The sequence below is a fragment of the Chelonoidis abingdonii genome, chromosome 4 (assembly GCF_003597395.2).
Source record: "Chelonoidis abingdonii isolate Lonesome George chromosome 4, CheloAbing_2.0, whole genome shotgun sequence".
Classification (NCBI taxonomy): domain Eukaryota; kingdom Metazoa; phylum Chordata; order Testudines; family Testudinidae; genus Chelonoidis; species Chelonoidis abingdonii.
This window is the reverse complement of record NC_133772.1, coordinates 19,488,059-19,513,612: the sequence shown is the minus strand read 5'-3', so window position 1 is coordinate 19,513,612 and position 25,554 is coordinate 19,488,059. Positions and strand designations below refer to the sequence as shown.

The window sequence follows — 25,554 nt, the reverse complement described above, 5'->3', positions numbered from 1 at the left end:
ATCCCGGCTAGCACCGCGGCGCCCAGCTGAGCGCCGTCTCTAACCGCCGCCTACGAGCGAGAGGGCAGGGGAGGGTACAGCCAAGCAGCTGCGCCCTCTGGCGGTCCGAGGTGGCGAGCCCAGCTGAGTTTGCCCCTCTCGCAGCCAGTGACCACCGCCTCCCACCCCGCACTGACACCCATAGAGACCGTACCCCCACCCTGCAGCATGCACCTAGGAGTACCTCAGGACCAACGCTATGTGGCAGCACCCACCACCAAGCTACCTTGATCCCCCCACAGGTGACCCACTACCCATTGCCCCCAGGTGTGTGGGGGGGGAAGATGGCTCACCTCCTCACCCCTGCCAGGGTCTCATCAACTGCACTATACCCCGGCTCCAGCCCACCCATTACACCGCCCAACAAGAGCATGCTGCCCCTCCTACACCGTTAAGACTGTGACCCACCGTCTGAGGCCTCTACACACTTACCCTGTCTTGTCCACACATCTGAACAGAGCCTTTTCCAAAGCACAGAAGATGAAGAATGATTTCCCCAATGCTTTCCCTATGGGGAAAAACTGTGTATGTTGCGATAATATTGTCATGGCCACACGGTGAAGCACTGTCACAGTTAGGCTAGTCCATATTAAGAAGTTTTGCTAAGATAGCAACGTGAGTTGGGCGGTGATTCCTCCCTAGCAACATTTCTTTACCAGCAAAAGCCCTAATGGACACATTTATACTGGACAAACCAAAGAAAGGGAAGGGCGGTGGTGCTTTTTTGCCAGCACAGCTTACTTATTTGGGGGAACAAGTAAGCACACTTTTGCAGGTATAAGCTGAATCTACACTTGAAGAGTTTGCCATTTCATTTACTCTCCACCCCATATCTATATACATCAAAAAGCCATAAGTTTGGCTACACAGAGAGCAAGCAGCAGGTTTTTTTGCCAGAAGCTTAGCACTAGACTAGCAGGAGCATCACTGGTGAAGTAGCAGAACAGCAGCTTGCATGGTTTTGGATTCTCCATTCTGGCAGGATTAGAGCATAAACATTAGGGGAGCTACATTTACTTCTGTAAAAAAGCAGAGAGGATTCCATGAGCTCTATGCTATAAAGAAATGTCCTACCTCAGTTGCTTCCTAATCCCTGCCTTTGTCTTGATTACAGCATTTATCACTCATGTTTTTGGACCAATCTCAGATTCTTATTGGCAGAAAATCTTCCACTTAGTCTCAAACCTCCTCTCTACCCAGCTCATTTACAGAGACATTTTCAGGCAAGCAAATATTTTAACTCTAATAGGGACATGGGTCAAGTTAAAAAAAATAAATATTTAACATATAACTTCACCTGTTACTTGTGTCAGGCAAGACTGAAATGGAAAAAAAAATGGTTTTATTTAATTTCTCCCTTGATGGTTTTACTTTTGGATTCCACTCAAATTGGACAGTAAAAATAGATTAGTCAGTTTCATTTTGCAGTTCCATATATCCATACAAAAACTACAACAGATGGATTGTAAATACAAGAAGATAATGTGATGTGTATGTGTGTGTGCGTGTTCTAAGTTATTCAGTGAAATGTTGCAACAACAAAGTAATGGGAATGATTCTCTTGCTCCTTCAGTTTACAAGCCCAGTGTCTTAGGCCATATTTCAGTCTCTTAACACCCAGTCTCTTAACACCCAAATGTCCTACCCTGGACAAGAAACCCTTCTTCTTTACTAACTATACTCTACTTTGGGAGATGGCTGTAATCTTAGGGGGGAGAAAAAAAAAAGTCTCAATATAACCACAAAAAAATCCATTTGAGTTGGCAGATTTGTGTTGGAGAAAATAATTGACTGACTTCAACATACGATTGGACATATTCAACTCTTTGCAACCACAGATCAAAACTAGGCAGATTTCAAGCCAGCCCCTTATCCTTCCAAGGTAGATACACATACAACAGAGTTTGACACTGTTTACTCTTTCTGTCTGTGTTTCCTACAAGCCTTTAGAAACCAAGGCTTTGCTGTAAAAAGACAAGATCTCCTGATATTATAGGTAAGAGGGTTTTCCTTTTGCTCCTAACTAAGGTCTCCTCTTCCCCTATCACTGTGCTGCAATAAAGATGGTCATGCTACTGCCTGAGGTGGATGTTTGCCCAGGATTTAGGTCAGGCTAAGTAGTGGAAAAGCTAATCTAAGATTCATTTGATAAAGAATTAAAGAACAGGTATATAATTAATGCCAGTCAACATAGATTTATGGAAAATAGGTCTTGTCAAAGAATGAAATCAGGTTTGTTGGAAGAGATTATAAATTTGGTTGAGAAAAGGTAATTGCATAGGTGTGATAACACTTTTATAAAGCATTGGACTTAGTTCCACATGACATTCCAATTCAATAGTTAGCACTATACCATGTCAATAAAGCACATGTTAAATTGAATCAGAACTGGCTAACTGATCTCAATATATAGTCAATGAGGAATCACCACAGAGTTGTTTCCAGTGGGGTTCCTCAGGGATCAGTACTAGACCTGACATCATTTTACATTTTCATCAACCATCTGGAAGTCCATATAAAATCAGTGCTGATAACACAAAGACTGGCCCAGTGGTAAACAACGAGGACAGAACAGCCCTACAGAGCGATCTGGATCATTTAGTAAGCTGGGCTATTCAACAAAATGTTGATTACAGCCAGAGGTAAAGTAACACATCTAGGAACAACAAATGCAGGCCACACTACAAAATGGGGGAGCAGATCCTGGAAAGCAGTGACTCTGAAAAGGATTATAGGGTCATAGTGCATAAGTATCTCTGCACAAGCTCCCAGTGCAATGCTGTGCCAAGAAGGGCTAAAGCTATCCTCAGGTGTATCAACTGGGGAATATCAAACATGAGTAAGGAAGAGATTTTACCTCTGTACACACCACTGAAAGACCAATACTGCAACAATGCCTCTGGTTCTGGTGTCCACATTTTTTAGAATAGATGCTGAAAAATGGGAGACGGTGCAGAAGAGAGCTACAAACATTATTTGACGGCTAAAGAAAATGTCTTAAAGTGAGAGACAAACGGCTCAATCCATTTAACTTATCAAAAAGATTGAAAGGTGACTTGACTAGAGCATACAAGTACTTTCACAGGGAGAAAATAGCAGATACTAAAGGGCTCTTTAATCTAATGGAGAGAGATATAACAAGAACCACTGTCTGGAAGCTGAAGCTAGACAAATTCAAATTAGAAATTAGGCACAATTTTTTTAAAACAGTAATCGTGATTAAGCATTGAACAACCTACCGAGGCAAGTAGTGGATTCTCCATTTCTTGGTGTCGTCAAATCAAGACTGGATATCTTTATGAAAAATCCGATTTAGCCAAATAAAGAACACAAGTTATTGGGTTCAAAACTGGGTGCAAAGTAATGGCCTGTGACATACAGGTCAGACTATGAACTAATGGTGCCTTCTGGCCTTAAACTTAAAAAACAGCTGCATACTTTGCCTAAGATAGATCCTTCAGGATAAGAAGTGCTATAGAATGATTAACAATTGAACACCAATAATACTTAACTCTCCACAAAGCCCTGCACAAACTTCATGAGCAAATTCAGTGCTAAGGACCTTGTGTTTCTCAAAACATCCCAAGAGTGATTTTTAGATAGCTTTGATTCTCAAAATTTCAATATTTCAACCCTACTCTTGGAACAAGAAGCCGAGTGTTTAAAACCTGACTCCTTTTCTCAGCTACACAACACACCCAGCAGTGATAGCCACTACGCTTGTACTTGTTTGAGCAAATGACTATGGCTATGACTACAGCATCCCACAAGCCCTTATACTGCCTTGCCCCTTAAGTAACAAACCACCACCACAGCGTTTCAGATAAGTAACTTGGCTGACCAAATACTTTTTGTAGAACGTAAATAACTCCCACCACCACCACCACATTAGACATAGCAAGTACAATCCAGGAGACTCTGAACATAGAAATAATTTTCTACCCAATATTAGAGTCAAAATATACAGAGATACTCTGCTTGTATGGGGTGTGAAATTGTCTTAGTGCAATGCAGATGTGGAACTTCAATAAAGCATGGCACTTCCAAAAACAAGAGCCCATTGTTACAGCTAAGTGGCCCTGGGCCTGGTGCAACAGAACTTTTTTTTAAATTTTAAAAGTGAAACTAGAGTTGATAACAGTTGCTAGTCTGACAGCACTGATGACTTAAATACTGTCTATTTACATTATAGGTACAGCACAAGCAAAGGCAAGTATTCCCCTACACACGAGAGCTACTTTACTGCAATAAGTAACACTAGAGTAATGTGTCCCTGGGGCTATAGCAGAGAATTGCTACAGTTTTTCTGAGGAAGGGCCAGCACATTAGGAAATACATCATATTTGGCAGCAGCACAGGGTTTTATTGAATGTTCCAGGGATACCACTGCAGTCCTTTCAGACATTGTATTTTTATTAAAAATAAGCCTGCATTTATAGTTTTATAAAAAGTGTTTCATACTGCAGGGAACACATCATAGTGTACCAAAACAGGGGGAAAAATTATCAAAAAGAGATAGAAGGATGTTGCAATGGAAATCTCAGAGAATACAGCACAAAAGATAAGTGTAACACAAGGCTATAGATCAAATGAGGTTAGTGGGGGATCTACATATCAGGTTTATCATTTTACCGGAGACCGCAACACACACACACACACACACGAAAGCACATACAATTCTCTGTATCTAAACCAGCATCAACATTTTATTGTTACATTTCAAAAGCAAATGGTGCAAAAAACAGTTACAATGCAACAGCCCAGTGCTTCCTAGACCAGACCTTCTGCAGTTTGAAGGGGCAGCAGGTCTTGTCATCACACTGTTTTGATATAAAATCCTGGAGATGCAGCACCATGATGTTCTGGTGAAGAAGAACATAAAACAGAAACAAAGGAAAGTGTAGCTCCACTTCTATTTCTATCTTTCTGGACGGGTCATCCCTGGCCTCGTTGGCACCATCATTGGCCTGGAGGGAGGTCTCATCATTGGAGGGCCTGGCATCATTGGCATGTGTCCTCCCATGGGCGGCCTCATCCCTGGAGCTACAACACAGCAGAAAAATGGAAAGTATCAGAATAGGCCAATTAGGCATCAGTACAGAACAGTTTGAAAGAGGCTGAACTTAGTCACTCTGCTGAGAAATACTTATATTCTAAGTTTAGAAAGAATAAAACAATTGATCTGCAAGTCTTCTGGATACAGGGAATAAGTCTTCCTGAGAGAGTGTCTAGTGATTATAGGATTAGGAGCCAGGGTTATGTTTCTAATTTTGACACAATCATTATCTTATAGGTGGATAAACTATAACTTAATTACTTCACAGAAAGTAAATTTATGTTTAGAAAGTGCTTTGAGATCTTCTGATGGAATGTGCTATAGAATGGCCAAATAACATACTTCTTGTCTCTTTGCCTGACAGTATTATCAAAAAGGAAAGCTTGAATCATTACCAACACTATACCAGAGGTGGGCAAACTACGGCCCATGGGTTGGATCCAGCCCCCTAGGGCTTTGGATCCGGCCTGCAGGATTGCCCCCATGGCACCGTGGGCCCCGCACTGTTCTCAGCAATGGACAGCCCAACGTACCTGCAGATCCCGGCTCTTTGCCTCCAGGTACCTCCCCTGAAGCTCCCATTGGCCGTGGTTCCCCGTTCCCAGCCAATGGGAGCTGCGGGAGGCGAAGCCTGGAGGCAAAGAGTCCACAGGTTTTAATCACACTGGTAAGCAGTAATAGAACACAAATTTAAATTCATTATAAATATTTTTGGATGTTTCTTTACATTTTCAAATACATGGATTTCAATTACAACACCACAAAGTGTACAGTGCTCACTTTATATTGTTATTTTTATTACAAATATTTGCACTACAGAAAAAATAGTATGAGATGCATTAAAATATACAAGTATTGTAGTGCAATCTCTTTATCATGAAAGCACAACTTACAAATGTAGAATTTTTTTACATTAATTGCATTCAAAGATAAAACCATGTAAAACTTTAGAGCCTACAAGTCCACTCAGTCCTAATTCTTCTTCAGACAAATGCTAAGGAAAAACAAGTTTGTTTACATTTACTGGAGATAATGCTGCAGCTACTTATTTACAAGGTCACCTGAAAGTGACAACAGGCATTCACATGACACTGTTGTAGCCAGCATTGCAAAGAATTTAGGTGCCAGATATGCTAAATGTTTGTATCCACCTTCATGCTTTGACTTGTAAATTGCACTATTTTGTTTATTTTTTACAGTGCAAATATCTGTGATAAAAATAATAATATAAAGTGAGAACTCTACACTCTATATGTGTTGTAACTGAATTCAATAAATTTGAAAACAGAGAAAATTTAAATATATCATAAATTTAAATTGGTGTTCTATTATTAACAGTGTGATTGAAACTATGATTAATCTTGATTTTTTTTTTAATCTGGTGATTAATTTTTTTAATTGTTTCGACAGTCCTATTAACAATACTGTTTAAAATAGTTTAAAGATCTGGAACAAAAAAGATATGGGGTACCAGGCAAACTGTATCCAATTTTGACTGCAGGGGAAAATTATGGAGATAATGAAATTATCAGCCAAAATTTGACCTCAACACAAGGATTATCAGATACACCTATACCCCAAAATAGAGCAATCCGATATAACAAGAATTTGGATATAACGTGGTAAAGCAGCGCTCCGGGAGGGTGGGGCTGCGTGCTCTGGCAGATCAAAGCAAGTTCGATATAACACAGTTTCATCTATAACATGGTAAGATTTTTTGGCTCCCGAGGACAGCATTATATCGGGGTAGAGGTGTGTTCTTGTCACTAATGCCACTTTAATAACCAAAAGCTAAGGACATCAGTTTTACCACTCATCTGAGCGACAGCATTCTCTAACACCATGCAGAGGCCAGTGGATCAGTACAGACTCTGAGCACAAAGGATCACTTACTGAAACACTACAACAACCTGAAGACTTTGGCTCTTTCCCCATCCAACTACTGACCTAGCTCAACTGCTTAGCATACAAGAACTAATTAGATTTCATCCTGAAGTTAAGCGGCCACAAGCTTGTATGTATCAATAAATTTAACACTCAGGTACTCCAACTGCTTAGAGAGGATATTTTCCATTGACTATCATTTACAGACCTTCACTTGGCTGTGAATCAAGATATTAACAAACAATTGGAAACATCTCAATCACTCTGCTAATCTAAACGTGCAGTACTCAATTATAAAAAAATAAAATAAACTAGAAACTATGTGTTTCTGCAGGCTGGGACTTACCAGGACCAACTGGCATCATTCCTGGAGGAGGTGGGCCCATCATTGGCATCATTGGAGGTCCACCCATATGGGGAGCTGGCATCATACCTGGTCGTGGAGGGCCAGCTGAAAGAACATGTATAAAAACTGATCACACATACATCTAAATTAATAAATTAATGTGTGTCTTGCTAGCAGATGCAAAAGTGATGTGGAATCCTAGTTAATAAACACTTGTAAACTTCTAAAAATCTTTACTTTGTGTCTTATACATTCTCTTATGATAGTATACGAACATCCCTTCTCAATTTTAGTTCACTTTTCAGCAGCCAAGAAAATAGTCAATCACCTGCTGCACATCTAATAAAATAGTCAATCACTTGCACATCTAATAAAAATGACCAATCTGTCCTGCAACAGGGATAAGATCTTTAGCTAATAAGGAGCCATTTCCCAAATGGAATGCAGAGCATTTTAAATAGTTTCTCTTCTACGTCAAGACTATGAATGGCTTCATTAGAGATACAGTAAAAAAAGCTAGCAAGCAAATGAAGAAACAGTTATTTTACAGCCTATTTCATTTAACAGCACTATGTAAAATGTTAGAACGAAATTGCTAAAAAACTCAAGATTATTCAAAGCTATTGGAGGACTCACAAAGAACTGCTTTACATTTTCATTATCAAGCTCAGGGAACATTCTGAGTTCACAAATTACTTAGTAATATTTTAAATCAGAGGACAATTCCAGCAAAGTCCTACTGAAGAAAGCGAGCAGTAGCCAACAAATAGGTATACTGCTGGCATGCTACTCACAACGGAAGAACTCAATATTCAAACTTACGCATATTGGGAGGAGGGGGGATCATGGCTCCCCCAGGAGGTGGAGCAGAAAAAGGAGTAGGTGGAATTTTGCCTTGTTGAAATGCAGCCGCTACATTAGGAAATAAGGGGAGACAGAAATTAATGTCAACAGAACTACTACAGCATTTGACAATACGAGTTTCTCCACCGCCTCAACTCTTTCCCTAAATATAATTATTTACATCATGCTGAAATCACACATGGTCAGAGCCTCCTGAAAGCTGCAGTACTGGCTGGATTCTTCAACATGTCCCAGCCTGAATACTCCTTCTACTGAGGTGGAAGTACACACTGTATGCCTTTTGCCTTCCTAAAAAGATTTATAAATACCAATTATCTAAGTTAACGAAAACTAGAGCAGACTGTGAGGAACTTCACATAGTTAACTGAATGAGAAGTGGGATACCACATGAAATTCCATGCTGACAAATGCAAAGTAATTAACAGGAAAGAAAGCATCAACTACTCATACACACTGTTGGCTTCTAAATTAACTTCAAACGGTCAGGGAAAAGAGACAGGCATCACTGCAGATAACTACATGAACACCTCTGGCCAATGTGCAGCGATGGTCAAAAATATCAGACAAAGGGCTACAATGGATATAAAGAATGGAACAGAAAATACTGACAGTATTATGCCTCTTAAAATCAATTATAAACACCCACTTGGAATACTTATCTCAAAATGGATATAGCTGAAAGAAATTGTTCAGAAATAGGCAATTAAAAGCATAGATATACTTCCATATGAGAGAAGACTGAAGAGACAGATTGTTTAGAGCGGAGACAAATGAGAGGAACATAACAGAAGTAGCAAAATTATTAATGGCACTGAGAAGTGAAAGTTAGCACTTTCATTTACTCCCAAAATACAAAAACAAAAGGGACCATCAACGGCAACATATTTAAAAGTAATAAAAGGAAACTCTTCTTTTTAATCTCAATACATAATTAGCCTGTGGAACTCATTGCCATTCAATATATAAATGAGGCCAAGAGACCAGTATGTTTCAAAAGCCAGATTCGACAGTTACATAAGTAAACTTTTACAGTTACATTAGATAGGACAAAACACAGGAATATAAACCCTCATATTTAAGAGTGCAAGCTAACCACTAACTGCATAAAATGCTCAAAACCTTTAACTCTTGTTGAAATTAATGGGAGTAGAGGGTGCTAGGCAACTTGCAGGAATAAGTCCTTAGAAAGACAACAATCATGGGGAACAATCAAATCCATATGAAAGATGAACCAAATAAATCCCTTCTATCCTAGGGCTTGTGCACACTTAGGGTATGTCTACACTACGAAATTAGGTCGATTTTTTAGAAGTCAATTTTTTAGAATTCCATTTTATACAGTCTATTGCATATGTCCACACTAAGCACATTAAGTTGGAGGAGCGCGTCCTCACTACCCCAGCTAGCATCGACTTACAGAGCGGTGCACTGTGAGTAGCTATCCCACAATTCCCGCAGTCTCCGCTGCCCATTGGAATACTGGGTTAAGCTCCCAATGCCTGATGGGGCAAAAACTTTATCGCGGGTGGTTTTGAGTACATGTCATCAGGCCCCACTCCTTCCTTCCTTCCTTCCATGAAAGCAACAGCAGACAACCGTTTCGCGTTTTTTTTCTGGGATCCCAGCCGCCAGACCCACTCAGCCCGCTGCCTGCCTGGATGATCGGAACTCCAGGCAGGCAGGCAGCAGGCTGAGCGGGGCCGATGGACGGAGCCCCAGACCAGCAGCAGCCTGAACAGCTCAGCCCACTGCAAGTCTGGGGCTCTGTCCGCCGGCTTCTGCCAGCTGGGGTCCTGCTCAGCTGACAGACCTTAGTGAGGTTGATCAGGTGTGCCTGGACAGACATGGCTATCTTCCTATTAGAGCACCAAATAGGAGTGACTCCAGGTCATTCTCTTCTTTAAGTTTCATCTCATGGAGATTGAGTCCTGCCTGGAATATCATGTGAGCTGGAGGCTTCTGTCTCAGGCTGCTCTCCCCGCTGGTATTACCACGTGGTCGCACCTACCCCAGCCTGCCGCTTGCTCCCATGGCTCATGAAGCCTGGACAGTAGTAAGGAGCAGTTCAACTTGTGGAATGACAAATCCAGAACAAAGGTTTGCACTCTATGGGCCACGTTAAGATTATTTCCAAGTCCTAGATAGCATTTAGTCTCTATAAAAGGCTTCATGAAAACCTTCCCCTGCCCCTAACAAAAATGTTAATTTATCAGAGCAGCTGAAAGGGCAAGGAACCCGGGACTATAACTTAGAGAGAGCTTCCATATTATTTAACTCATAAAATTGATATAATTCAAAGTAAAATTTCACAGAGTGGTCTATTCTAAGACTAAAAATGGAGGAGGAGAGTCAGAAAAGGAACAGTGACCTGTTTCCACCCGGTTTCGAACCAGGGACGTATTGTGTGTTAGGTGAATGTGATCACCACTACACTACGGGGCTTCTCTTTTTTTGCCACAGACTTTGCCGAATGCAAAGGAATGTTGTCTCTAGCTACAGAAGCTACTTAATGGAATGTATATATCTATGGCCTTCCTGCTTACAAAGTGGTCATGCCCCCACCCAAGGCTGACACAGCATGGAGTGCATGTGACACAGCGTCCTGGCTCGGGCAGGATCGCTGGCGAGGCATGGTACTTTTGCCATTAAGCAAACAGCAATTCTTTCCTGGCCTCTGCCACTGAATGTGTCCATGAACTACGCTGTGCCCTATCCGTGCAGGAGGACAGCATGAGCTTGGAAAACATGTCATCGCAAGTGCAGGTTTTTCCACCTTCTAATCTGCGATAACTTCAGGGACGGAGATGATAAGGGGAGAGTAGAAACATTCTGGGGGGACTGCATGGTCACCTGTGCTGCTAAGTTCGCCATGCTGGCCCAACAGGAAATTAAATTCAAAAGTTCCCAGGGTTTTTTCTGTTTACCTGGCTAGTGCATCTGAGTTCAAAGTGCTGTCCAGAGTGGTCACAACGGAGCACTCTGGGATAGCTCCTGAAGGCCAATACCGCTGAATTGCATCCACACTACCCCAAATTTGACCCGGCAATTTCCATTTCAGTATTAATCCCCTCGTCGGGGAGGAGTACAGAAATTGATTTTAAGAGCCCTTTACGTCGACAAAAATGGCTTCGTTGTGTGGATGAGTGCAGGGTTAAATCGATCTAACGCTGCTAAATTTGACCTAAACTCGTAGTGTAGACCAGGCTTACAGTTCTGCAGTGGCACAGCTGCATCGTGGTAGTGAATAGTGAAAATGCTACCTACACTGATGGGAGAGCTTCTTTGGTCAGCACAGGTACTCCACCTCCTTGAGAAGCAGTAGCTATGTTGATGGAAGAAGCCCTCCCATCAACACAGCACTGTCTACACCAGTGTTAGGTCAATGTACCTATGTCACTCAGGGGTGTGGATTTTCCACACCGTTGAGCTATGTAGTTATACTGACTTAAATTGGTAGCATAGACGAAGCCTTAGAAAAAGGAAACAGTGTCCTGGTTCTCCCACAATAGGACAGAGCTCAAAAGATGTCCTTCAGATCTGTGGAAAAAGGACTATTAGAAATCGCTGATATAGGAACCTGTTTCACAATAAGGGGTTGGGACTTGGTAATTTAGGATAATATGCAATTAGCTTTCAAAAGGGCTCTCCAATGAAGTAGGTGGAGAGTTATGCATAAAAACCTGAGCTGAAGATGACCCTTAAACTAAGGGCCTACTAATGCAGCCACCCCTCATGTGAAACCCCATCAATAACAGGGTTCTATATTACTTTCCTGTTCAGACCCAAAAGTCAGGACCTTCAATATTATAATTTATATCTATCCAATGCAACAGGAACGAGGTAGGAGGGAACCTTTTAAGTGAAATGATCTAGATCATGGGGTGATTTTTCTTACTTGTTTTATCAATCAGGCTCTGAGCTTGTTCTTCCATCCATTTCTGATAGTAATCTTTCACATTCTCTTTGTGTTTCCGACCACTGCAGTGGGTCTTTCTCACAGATGGCTGCAAAATGAAGAGATGCTGTTGTCCATGCACTAAGCACACAAGCCAAAGATCTATTTCAAGTTTATATAAAACCGCCAAAACTTGCAGTCAAGAAACACACACACAGATTGAGTGGCATACACCAGTGGTTCTCAACCTTTCTGGACTACTGTACCCCTTTCAGGAGTCTGATTTGTCTTGTGCACCCACAAATTTCACTTCACTTAAAAATCACTTGCTTACAAAAATCAGACATAAAAATACAAAAAAAAGTCAAAGCACATTAGCTGGGCCTGAAGCTTCAGCAGGAGTATGATTGAAGCCCCAAGCCCCAGCAAGTGCACCCCAGCTCTCGAACTTCTGAAGATTGTCATATGTGGCTCGGAGGGTCAGTTAAGTTGGGCCACCCCAGTATAGTATATAAAGCAGCATAAGTAAGTCACTGTCTGCATTTAATTTTAGTTTGTACTGACTTCACTAATGCTTTTATTATTGTTAAACGTGACAAATATCTAGAAGAGTTGATGTACCCATGGAAGACCTCTGTGTACCCCTGGTTGAGAACCACTGGCATATACAGTCAGATGACCAATACAGTCCAATATCTGTGTTTGGAAGCTACATATAAAAAAATTAAACTGGATGTAGAGATAAGTTTGTTTCCTATGATGTGAACAAATGTTGTCGTCCCCAATATGCTCATTGTGACACCAACTGGATATATTAACTTGCATAACACTAGCAAATCTATAACGACACATGAAACATCATATGAGACGTACAGCTTATATGGAGAAACAGATTTTACATAAAACTTAAAATTTAATATTTTGAGGGGTTTCATTTTAGGAAGGAAATGTTCTTTTCAAGCCTGGTATCTTCATTTTAATAGAAGGAAAGATGTTTGACTTATCCTCCAGTTCCAAAATAGAATTTAGAGTAAATCTATTGTTTCTGAGAGGGAGCGATAAATGTTCAAAGTTTTTTATGTTACTGTTGGATGAATGCTGAGAGACATTTGACAGGGTAAAAGCTTTCCTCAAATCAATGCTGTCACGCCACAACACATTGGGCCAGCCCCCTCTCCTTTTCACAGGTATTCTTCCTTTTAAATAATCAAACCTGGTAAAACTGTACCATTCAGTCTCAAGGATAATGGTGCCCCTCCTCTCCAAGCTACAATGTTATGTTTAAGAAAATCTCTCAGATACATTATCCCTAAAGTAAATAATATTTATGTAGCAATATACCCAGAACTATCTTTTCAAAGCAAAAACTGATCTCTAACTGGATACTCAAAAAGTATGAATACAAAGAGTTTGGTACTTACCGAGTCATGGGTGAGGTATGTGTCACAATAGTCACAATAAAACCTGGAGAAAATTTAAAAAATGTTTTAGAAGCTGGGGGAATTATTACTTATGTCCAATATTTAAGATCTGTACAAGATTAAAAATATACATTTTTAGTTAGAACCTGTTCTTTCTAGAAGTCAATCAATAGTCATTTACTTTGGCAGGAAAAACTTTGAACCTTTTAGTTTTATCTTCACTTAACCCCAGTATTTTTCTGTCTCAAATCTAAAAAATTCATTGAGGCCCCAATTCCACACGGAGACCTTTATGGGCAGACCCTTCTGTTCACAGAATCATAGGACTTTGAAGGGATCTCGAGAGGTCATCTAGTCCAGTCCCCTGCATTCATGGCAGGACTAAATATTATCTAGACCATCCGTGACAGGTGTTTGTCTAAACTGCCCTTAAAAATCTCCAAAGATGGAGATTCCACAACCTCCCTAGGCAATTTGTTCCAGTGCTTAACAAACCTGAGAGTTGGGAAGTTTTTCCTTATGCCCAATCTAAACCTCTCTTGCTACAATTTAAGCCCATTGCTTCTTGTCCTATCCTCAGAGGTTAAGAACAATTCTTCTCCCTCCTCCTTGTAACAACCTTTTATGTACTTGAAAATTATTATCTTGTCCCCTCTCAGTCTTCTCTTTTCCAGAATAAACCCACTTTTTTAAATCTTCCCTCACAAGTCTTGTTTTCTAGACCTTTAATCATTTTTTGGGGGGGTTCTTCTCTGGACTGTCTCCAATTTGTCCAGTTCTTTCCTGAAATGTGGCACCCAGAACTGGACACAAGACTCCAGTTGAGGCCTAATCAGCACAGAGTAGAGAGAAAGTATTACTTCTCATGTCTTGGTTACAACACTTCTGCTAACACATCCCAAAATGGCATTTGCTTTTTTTGCAACAGGGTTACTCTGTTGACTCATATTTACCTTTTGGTCCACTATGACCCCCAGAGCCCCTTCCACAGTACTCCTTCCTAGGCAGTCATGTCCCATTTTGTGTGTGTCCAACTGATTGTTCCTTCCTAAGTGGAGTACTTTGCATTTGTCCTTATTGAATTTCATCCTATTTACCTCAGACTATTTCTCCAGTTTGTTCAGACCATTTTGAATTTTAATCCTACCCTCCTAGGCACTTGCACCCCCAGCTTGGTATCATCCACAAACTTTAGAAGTGTACTCTCTCTACCATTATCTGCATCATTGATGAAGAAATTGAACAGAACAGAACCCAGCCCTGACCCCTGCGTGACCCCACTCGTTGTGCCCTTCCAGCTTGCAGAATTCCGCTGGTGTCGTGGGCCTCCTTTTTCAGGACTGGGGCTGTAACTAGTTTGCTTTGTACAGTTCTACCCTCCTCCCCCCTCCCTCACTGCCCCCTACCCTAGAGACCCGTCCCCCATCACTAAGCCAATGCCCCCCTCAACGGCCACAGCCCCTCCCCGTTTCTCGCCGATCCGGGCCCAGCCCTCATCTCCCTGCTCCCCCAGGAGGCCCCCGCAACTCCCGGAGTCGGGGCAGCAGCAGACTCTGAAGACCTGGGGGGTGAGTGAGCGGGAGGGAGGTTCCCAGGCGCCTCCCCGCCATCCCGCCCCGGCCCGGGCCCCGGCTCACTCACTTGGGCATGTTGCTCCAGAGCCCAGGCGCCGTTAGCAGGAAGTGAGACAATCGCTACGCGACTACTTCCCGCCTTCTGAGCGCTTTGGCTTGACCCTCCCTCGGCACCCGTAGTAGAGCCTACCACGCTCCACTACAATCTCAACGAGCATGGACGCATTGCAGGCTGGAACTTGTAGTTTTTCTCCCGTTCCAGCCGCCGATGGTGCCTCGCGAGGGTCAAACGCAATCCTCTTTCAGCGATTCGCTTTACCCTGCCGAAAGTGAATCTCAGTGTGCGTGGAGGGGAGGGACAGCGTTTCTCTGGGATAAACATCCCCACATTGTCTCGCTCCTACCCTGTCTATACTCCCCCCGTACTGTTCCTTCAAAATTCCCCTTCTCTTAAGTGGCCCCATGCTGCTCCCTCCAGCCCAGTGGCTCTCAACCTTTCCAGGCTTTCAGGATTTGTTTTGTGTACCCTCAGTTTCACCGCACTTAAAAACTAGTTACTTACAAACTCAGACATAAAAATACAAGTGTCATAGCCAGTAGTACTGAAAAATGGCTGACTTCTTCATTTTTACTATGTAATCATAAATCAATTGGTATATAAATATTGTAGTTAAATTTCAGTGTACAGTGTACAGAGCAGTATAAACAAGTCATTGTATGAAATTTTAGTTTGTGTTGCCTTCACTAGTGTTTTGTATGTAGCCTGTTGTAAAACTAGGCAACTAGATGAGATGATGTACCCTCTGGAAGACTTCTGCGTAGCCCCAGGGAGAACCAATGCTTTAAAGATTAATCTTTACATTTCAAACCTCCTAATTTGGCTTCAGTCAGCTTTGTCATCAGATAGACTATTAGAACATTAAATAATATAGTTGAAAGAATGCATCCCTGGCATCCTCCTGATTCTACTGAAAACCAGTCTGTAATGCAAACATTGACCCTCACACAGATAAATGAACTGTGGTGCAGTTTTACACACTAAATCCTCAAGCACCCCATACTGATGTACTGAGTCAAAAGTGGCTGCAAAGTCTATAAACACAAAGTTAACTTCCTTTTGTCTCACTAGTTGTTTTTCAATAACATTCAGCAGAGCATGGATTGTAGATTAACCTGTGAAGACACCATATTGGTTATACAGGTTGTTTCTTATTTTGGGATTGAAGCAGTATTTCAGTTGGTTGAGTAGTCTGATGATTAACACCTTGCCCAGGACTGACAAGCAGCATTATGCCCTTATAGTTTAAGCAAAATGATCACTCTTCTTCATTTAAATATGAGATGCTGCATCCCCTTTTCCAATCTTTTGGAATATGACTGCTTTCCCAAATTTTAAGACAACTCTATAAAGCCACTGAACAAAATCCAAGCTGCCACTCTTTAGCAGTCTGATAAAATATTCTCAGAAGTAGGTGTTTTATAATTTGTAACTGTTTGACCACAAGCATCACATCTTCTCATGTCATTGGCCTATTTTCTGATAGATTCTTCTTTGGATTAACTTGTAATTTACATCTTGGCAGGATCTGTTTGTTAATTCACAACAATGCTCACAGCACACTTAGGTTGTGCATCAATATCCTGGCAGTATTCTCCATTTTTGTCCTTAACTTGTGGAAATTATTCAGCCCAAATGGGAGTTATATCACACATTACAAGAGCACGTGTTATTTTAGTAGATCATTCCTGTTCTTCACAACATCAGCTCTGCTGTCTTGTGCACTTACACATAAATATAGCTAAGGTAGGAGATATGGCCCCTTCATTTCTTTATTATATAGTTAAGTGATTTACATCACTACGCTTTAAAATATGACAGAATGTATGAGACTGGATGACACTGTACTTTTTCACAGGCTACATAACCATTCATCTCTACAATCTTGATCCTGCAATCAGATTTATGCAGATGGACCCTTGTGCCCACATGGTGCCCATTGAAGTCAATGATGTATGTAATGGTTTGCCGGCACTGATCAAATTGCAGGATCATACACTAGATCATTAGTTTAAATCCAGCTCAGGTTGACCATCTTCACCATCTGACAGCTGCTTGACTTCCCAGGTACAATGAGTTGGTGTATCTCAGTTCACTTCCTAGTCACAGACTGATGTGTAAAAAGCTAGCAGTCAAGCACTATACAGGGATCAATTCATCCACACTGAAATGCAGTCATAATTGGGTTTAACAGTGTATGGTAACACCACATGAGATCTGAGGACTCAAAGTTAACACCAACAAGTTATCTTGAAACCCAAGAGAGAATTGTAAGGAGGCAGAATGTAGCTACCTAAGTAGGGATTTGGCAGGACAGTAAGGTTACCACATATGCAATAATAGTCATAATAATAGTAATGAATAATAAACCTCCAAGGCCTAGAAATACTAGTTTGGCACCCAGCGGGATATAACCTAACAACCCAACTAAATATGCAGGATACAGGCAAATGGATAATTATTATGAATGGTGTAAGGGGGGTAGTAAATGGGGCCACAGAAGAGCTTAGCTGGACTGGAGGCTCCTCACCCGTGAGAGTGTATTGTGTCAGGGCAGACCAGGGCTGGTTCTGGCTCTTTTGCTGCCCCAAGCAGCGAAGCAAAACAAAACAAACAAACAAAAAAAAAACAGCAGCTCTAAGAGGAAGAGAGGGACTGAGGGACCCGCTGCCAAATTGTGGTTGAAGACCCAGACATTCCATCTCTTTCCTTTGGCCGCCCCAAGCACCACTTCCTTCGCTGATGCCTAGAGCCAGCCCTGGAGCGGACAACCCTGGGATGATATCATGCAACTCTCCAAACAACCCAAGAAAATCAGAGATCATTGCTAATAAAAGAGTGAAATGGACTCGCAGTGGAAATCCACAAGTGATCCATTGTTGGATTTTGGCAAAACCTGGAGAGGCTGGAGGAAATGAATGCTTCAACATTGGAAGGAGGAAAATAACAACAACATTGAGAAATAAATTACCAAGCATAGACTTGCCAGATAACTAAGAGCTTTATTCCAAAGAGGAGAATTTATACTAATGCAGATTGAAAGCCTGAAAAGGGAGATTAGTGGTGTTGATCCACATGCAAATATATTGGTAGAAGCAATGATACAGGATACACAGCAGCAACAATTGTCCCAGAGCAATTGGTGTAGGCAAACAGGTCAGACATAATTGCTGTAGGAAAGAAGACAAAACAAGACTATGTTGTGATGGTTCTCGGGATACCCAGGAGTAGGACTCTGAGTCACCATATTACCGCCCTTCCTCCAGCATGAGGAAGTCCTGCTTGTGATTAATTGGGTGTCAGCTCCCTGACACAACCAGCCTGTTAGCCACTCAAGTACTCCCCTATGGACTATGCCAGCCCTTACTTTGCCTTGAAGGCTAACATTCAGTGCACCCCAGTTCCTGAGTTCATTTGAAGCATTCCCTCTTCTGTTCTGCCCCTCATCCACTGTATGCTCACAGAAATACCAGGTCTGCTGTCCCCAAAGGAACAGGATACATACAGCCTTGTACGATTCAGCTCAGAATCAGCATCTTGCTTAATATCACAGCACTTAGATATATTTATAGTGGAAACAAGAATAAGTTTATTATCCAAAATTCAAGATTAATGTGATAGCGAGTAAGAATGCTGGAAACAAAATCATAGACTAAACTTAACTAGCAAGTTAACCTCCTGTCTAAGGAAGTTTATCCCCAAAGTCCTCTACAGTGTTTCAACTACTGCTGGCTGAGATCCCCCTTTCAGGAATGTAAATGCACTGTCTGTTTACTTCCTCATTGCAGGATAAGGGGATGTTGTCTTTGCCTTCCACTTGTACTCCTAAAGTTTATTGTCTGTACTCAGAGATAAGATAATCAACTGGGGCTTATTTTTTCTGGGTGCTCCTTACCTGTTGACTTCACATCTCTTTGTTGACTTTTTATGTAAATGTGCAGCATTTGTTGTAGCATACACTGCTCAATTTACGTCAACACAGAGAGACAGGTGAATAAACATCTCTTGTGTGACAGAAAACCTGCGTTGTTTCCTCTGCTGGTGACTCAGACCTTGATACAAACTCTAAGAGCATATTTTCATTATATATACATAACTCCTTACATAGCATCTGTGCATAGCTTTCACAACAATATTAATGACCATGTGACCCTCTTTCATTTGAGACCTCACGTGACATTCTTTGGTGAACCAGAATGTATGGACCAGGATCAGGATTGTGCTGTAAACCCCTTGCCAGTAATCATTAAAGAGTTCTTGAGTCACATGTGTTCATTGATACTGTCATACCAGCCGACAGAAACATAACAAATAAACAAGAAGACAAGATAACAAGTATGAAGAACTCTGTCCCAAAGTGAAAAGATTATGGAAAACTAGAACAAAAGTGATTATTGGAGAACTTGGAGTGGATGATCCTTAAGGGTATGAATGAGCCGCTCAGAAACACTTTAGGAGCACAAGACATCATGAACAGTGAGCTCCAGAAGACAGCTCTCTTAGGCACTGCAAGCATTTCAAGGAAAGTCAAAGGAGAATGAGTGCATTTAAGTACTCAAAATCCAGGAATTCTGCAAAGGGTTTAACAAAACTCCTGAGTATCCAAACCCACAGAGTGGTTCATTGTCAGGATTTATTGGTGACTCGTGGAGATACATTTTAAACAGTAGTTTTCCTTTTGTTATGCATAAAGATCTTGTATGTTGTGAAGGACGTTTGTTTAAAAAAATCCCCATGATGTAATACGGAAGGATAATAATAATTAATAATGAATGACTGTGAGCAATCAGGATGTCAATTCTGACTAATCCAAAAAGACATAATAGTATAGAGTATCTCGGATGGCGTGACAGTAGCATGTAGAATAATATTAAGAGCTGACAATATAGCAAAGGAAAACAGACCCAGTGGAAATGCCAAGATTGCTAGGTTGGGCATCACTAATTAATTTATTGACATTACTGCTAATTATATGATTAGTCTATTTATAACATGCATAAAAGTATCTTCCTATGATGTGTTTAACCTGAGGGTTGGATATGCTTGTTTATTTCTCCTATGATATTTTTCAACAACAGTTACCTTTTAATTGCTAATTTTTTTAACAAGAAAGTCAAGTCCTGTGTTCTCAGTTAGTCACCTTTTCTGAACATCAGCAAGAAACAGCAGTTTTTCCCAGCCACAAACCGCAAAGAGAATCCTCTGGATTCTCAGAATTAAATATCCTAAATTTGGTGTTTGTGGCAAGTCACTTCTCTCCCTATATTGCTTGTACTTTGTAGTTTGTTTTGCTTTTAATTTGTGCTGATTTTCTCATGAACTTGTGTTGTAATGTTTACTGTGTAAATATTGCAACAGGAAACTTCCTCTCAGTGATCCTTAGAACTAATACCACTACTACCTTTAATATGCAGAAAAACAACAACCTATTAGGTTTCTTTGTATGCTCACTGCTGGTAACTGGGTATGGTCTGGCACTTGTTTCAGGTTTCTCTCTGTCAAAGGAAACAAGTAATGCCCTCTCAAAAGAGGCAAGTTATATTCTGCTTTGTTTAAAAACATGCCTGTGTATGTGTGGGAGAGAGAAGAGGTGGTTTACGATTATGAAGGAGGACAAGTACTCAAAACCTAAGAGTACTCCATTGTAAAATGATAATTTAAAGACAGACTCCAATGGTTTGACAGATTACCTTAGATCCTTAGGTAAACAAATAGTTAAATATTAATGACAGATAAACAAATACTTCAAGAGACAATGTCAGTTAAAAATTATATTTCTGTCCAAAAATGGTGTACCTACTGTAGTTTCAAGTAACATGATTACTGTGACCATGTTTACACAACAAAGTTCAGTCAACACAAGTTACATCGATGTACAGTGGCTGAAATTTGTGTATTTGTCAGATGCGTGCATGCTTGGCTACTTGCATCAGTACTGTGCATACTCACGAGGAGTGCTTGTGTCAATGAAAAGTGCAGTGCACCTTATGTGGGTATCCTAGTGTGACCTGCAGTGCTTTCTGGTGCAATACCTTTTGGGACATTTTCTCCGTGCTTTGTGGGATAGTAATGGGTTGCCCAGGGATTACTGTAAGAAGTTAGTAAAAAAAATAGTTTTCCTTGTTTTTTATTTTTTCAGGTTGCTTGCTTAGAGTCAGATCCAATGTTCATTTAAGATAGTGGGAGTTTTTAATTTATATAAATGAGTACTAGATCAAGCCCTTAGTACACCTGACAGCACTTGGTGTATAGTAAGTTAAGAACATAAGAACAGCCATATTGGGTCATATCAGTGGCCCACCATCTAGCCCAGTATCCTGTCTTCTGACAGTGGCCAATGCCAGGTGCTTCAGAGGGAATGAATAGAACAGGGCAAGCTGAAAAAAACAAGGGAAACTTTTTTTTTACTAACTTCTTAAAATAATTCCTGAGCGACTCGCTACTATCCCACATAATCACTATTTCTTGTAAAGTATCATTTATGTCCCAATTCTGCAAAACATTTCAGCATGTGAATAACTTATGTATATTAAAGTGCTTACAGCAGGCCTGCACAACACGCGGCCTGCGTGGGCCCACTGTGCGGCCCGTGGGCAAGCGGTGGGGAGGGGCTGCTGGGTTCATCCCCTGCCCGGGGGGGGGGGGGGCAACTTCACAGCCCCATGCACTGCTCTCCGACCGCCCTGACGGTCAGAAGCGCAGCTGCTGGGTTCGCCCCCTGCCCGAGGGGGAGAGGAGCAACCTCACAGCTCTGCGCTTCTGACCGTCCAGGCAGTTGGAGCATGGGGCTATGGGGCAACCTCATATCCCCGTGCGCGGATACTGAGCTCCGACTGCCCCGACGGTCTCCTGCTCCCCCTGCCTGGCATACAGCGCGTACATCACTTCCAGGGCTGCTGAGGCGGGAAGCGCTGGGCCCAGGGGAGGGGCACCCAGCCTGGGCTCGAGCCGCAGCTCGTGGGGGGCTGGGGTCAGGGGAGTGTCCAGCTCAGAGGGGCTGGTCTCGGAGCTAGGGGTCAGGGCTGTGGCTGGATGGGGTCAGGGGGGTGCTCGGCTCAGAGGGGCTGGGCTCGGCGCTAGGGGTCAGGGCTGGCGGGGGTCAGCGGGGCTGAGGGCTGCTGGGGGTGGGGTGGGGGGTGTTTCAGCGCAGCCAGGGGGTTTCGGCCCTCAGCTGTTTTCTTTGGAGTAATATGGCCCTCGCAGCTTTACGAGTTCTGCAGGCCTGGCTTACAGGATTGTAGTCTTTGATTTCAGTGGGGCTTCCAGCAAACTCAGGGGCCTGCTTGAATATATCATCTTTTAGGACTGAAGCCTTATGAAATTGATTCCCTGCTGAACAGATGCTTAAAAACATCAACAGAAGAATAGAAAAGTCCTTACAATTTTTACAGGATTTTTTTTTTAATAGCCAAGTTATACTGCTTAAAAGGGTACTCTAAACTATGATTAGATAGTTTAAAAATAGTCAAGTTGACAGTTTCCCATTCACTCAGTTTGGACTGTGAAACTAAATTAGTCTGGTTAGTCATTTTCACTTTCTGTTTTTTGTGTGATTTAATGGATCATTTAGGGCCTGATTGTGGAAAGGGCTGAGCAGGCACTGATCTCATGAGATAGTTACCTAGCACTTCTAAAATCAGCCCATTAACATTTGTCACTATCTAGAAAATGTAGATAATAATACTGACCTACCCTGTTGGACTGTGACGCTATTACTCTTCTTCTTCTTATTATTATACTTTATTTATTAGGGTATTTTCCATATTCATATACAGATCAATTATATATGCCTCTATTTTTAATCAAATTTGTGATTAACCTGCATCTACAATGTATATTACATGGAGGTGACTCTTTTATATGATGGGATTTTCTTTCACCATCATTAGATTGATTTGCATGTTATCATATGAGAAGCATATACCCCTGTACAGTTGAACAGCCTTCTGACTGATTTACATATATAAACAAATAAAATTTAGTTTGTGCTTAGCAATAGGATTAATTTGCATATGTAAATGAAGTAGATATTATATCGGTATGCATCTGTGCTTAATTGGGTGTCATTTACCTATGTAAACCATATTTATTCATATCATTTGCTATGATCTCATTATTTGAATAAACATGCTTAATTTCCCTATGCAAATACGAAAATATTTCTCTACGCCATGTTCATCTGTTGCATGTACATATTTAAAGGAGAATCATTTATTGATCATATGCCTATTTTAATAATGTGAATAATTTGCATATGTGAAAGCCGATTTCCATAGGAAAATTATTAACATGCATACATAAGATATGCAAATCAATTATCGGCATATGACATAATAATTTGCATACGTAAATAACGTGCCCTTGCGGAGCTCCTTCTGCCGCCGTGGAGAGGATTCCCGGGTGGGGCTCTGTTAGTAGTTTTCCTTTGGGTGACGTCACCACGTCTGTGCGGTCACGCAACGCGATGACGTTACAGGTGGCGTGCCCCGCGTGTGGGCGGGTCGGAGCGTGCGCAGTGTGTCGGGATTCGCTCCCCCTCGTCCCCTCCCCCTCCATGCAGCGCTGAGGAGACGGGCGGGAGAGCGGAGCACGGGAGGCCCGGGGCCTAGCGGAGCGGGCTGGAGCGGCGGCCCCGGCGCCATGGAGGGGATGGACGTGGACCTGGACGCCGAGCTGATGCAGAAGTTCAGCTGCCTGGGCACCACCGACAAGGACGTGCTGATCGGCGAGTTCCAGCGGCTGCTGGGCTTCCAGCTGAGCCCGGCCGGCTGCGCCTTCTTCCTGGACATGACCAACTGGTAAGGGACTGGGACCGGCGGGGGACCGGGCCGGGGGGATGGCAGCCAAACCCTGGGGGCTGGGGGGACTGACGGCTGCGCGGGAGAGCGGGAGGTAAGACGGGCACTGTGGGGAGGGCAGGCCGGGGCAGGGGAAGAGAGGGGGTAAGCAGGGCCCTGTGGGGAGGGCAGGCCGGGGCAGGGGAAGAGAGGGGGTAAGCAGGGCCCTGTGGGGAGGGCAGGCTGGGTCAGGGGAAGAGAGGGGGTAAGCAGGGCCCTGTGGGGAGTGCAGACCGGGTCAGGGGAAGAGAGGGGGTCAACAGGACCCTGTGCGGAGGGCAGGCCAGGGCAGGGGAAGAGAGGGGGTAGGCAGGGTCCTGTGGGGAGGGCAGGCCGGAGGAGGGGAAGAGAGGGGGTAAGCAGGGCCCTGTGGGGAGGGCAGGCTGGGTCAGGGGAAGAGAGGGGGTAAGCAGGGCCTTGTGGGGAGCGCAGACTGGGGCAGGGGAAGAGAGGGGGTAAGCAGGGCCTTGTGGGGAGCGCAGGCCGGGTCAGGGCAAGAGAGGGGGTAAGCAGGGCCTTGTGGGGAGAGCAGGCCGGGGCAGGGGAAGAGAGGGCGGGTAAGCAGGGCTCTGTGGAGAGGGCAGGCCGGGGCAGGGGAAGAAAGGGGGTCAACAGAGCCCTGTGGGGAGGGCAGGCCAGGGCAGGGGAAGAGAGGGGGTAAGCAGGATCCTGTGGGGAGAGCAGGCTGGAGGAGGGGAAGAGAGGGTGTAAGCAGGGCCCTGTGGGGAGGGCAGGCCAGGGAAGGGGAAGAGAGGGGGTAAGCAGGGACCTGTGGGGAGGGCTGGCCGGGGCAGAGAAAGAGAGGGGGTAAGCAGGGTCCTGTGGGGAGGGCAGGCCGGGGCAGGGGAAGAGAGGGGGTAAGCAGGGCCCTGTGGGGAGCACTGGCTGGGGGAGGAATGGGAAGTGGGTAAGCAGGACCCTGTGGGGAGGGTAGGTCAAGGAAGGGGAAGAGAGGGGGTAAGCAGGGCCCTGTGGGGAGCGCAGGCCAGGGGAGGAATGGGAAGGGGGTGAGCAGGGCCCTGTGGGCAGTGCAGGCCGGAGGAGGGGAAGAGAGGGAGTAAACAGGGCCCTGTGGGTAGGGAAAGCAGAGGGCAGGCAAGCTGTGGTTGTGTAGTCCGTCTACACCTTTTTCCTGGCCATGATAAGCCTGGAAGACAAGTTCCAGTGTGGAAGAAGCACCTGGGCAGCATTTTCCCAGCCAGTAAACACAGAGAGAGAGACTTAGTTTCCTTGAGATCAAGAGGAAAGAGTGTCTCTCGCACCACCAGGCAGTCTGCAGGGGGAGTGGTCCTCTGGTGTTGCCCCTCCCCTCAGGTTGTTTCTCCTGTCTCTTGAGGATATACAATATTTGGTGTCTGTGGGTCTCTCTTCTCTCTGGGGAGCTTGTCTACAGTTGGATGGGATAGGACCTTGGGGAGCTCGGTTTTCCCCTTCCATCTGAGACTGGATGCAGCACAAGTACTTGTATCTACACTGCTGGAAGGACCAACAAGGCATTAGCACCCTGTCCTGCCGACATCATCTCCCACAGCTGTGCAGACTTTCCTAGGGTAGGCAATTATAATAATAAAAAAAAAAAT

At 43.2% G+C, this 25,554-nt stretch overlaps 2 protein-coding genes across 9 annotated transcripts in view; one reads left to right on the top strand and one right to left on the bottom strand.

Moving 5' to 3' along the window:
• Nucleotides 1-4,727: 4,727 nt before the first annotated feature.
• Nucleotides 4,728-15,250, bottom strand: SNRPC (small nuclear ribonucleoprotein polypeptide C). The gene is made up of 6 exons (XM_032792653.2): nt 15,147-15,250; nt 13,506-13,548; nt 12,085-12,193; nt 8,148-8,237; nt 7,326-7,430; nt 4,728-5,082 (listed from the first exon to the last, which is right to left on the bottom strand). The coding sequence occupies exons 1-6, from the start codon at nt 15,152-15,154 to the stop codon at nt 4,958-4,960; spliced, it is 480 nt and encodes a 159-aa protein (XP_032648544.1). The 5' UTR covers nt 15,155-15,250; the 3' UTR covers nt 4,728-4,957.
• Nucleotides 15,251-23,635: 8,385 nt separating this feature from the next.
• The window catches only part of ILRUN (inflammation and lipid regulator with UBA-like and NBR1-like domains), a 53,571-nt gene continuing 51,652 nt past the window's right edge, over nt 23,636-25,554 (top strand). For all 8 annotated transcript variants that reach the window (XR_004375383.2, XR_012655712.1, XR_004375384.2 and 5 more), the window contains exon 1: nt 23,636-23,935. Coding sequence is in view for 5 of the 8 variants with exons in the window: in XM_032792652.2 (XP_032648543.1) it covers nt 23,778-23,935 (158 nt within the window). In the remaining 3 variants the exon portion in view is untranslated. The remainder of the gene's footprint in view (nt 23,936-25,554) is intronic.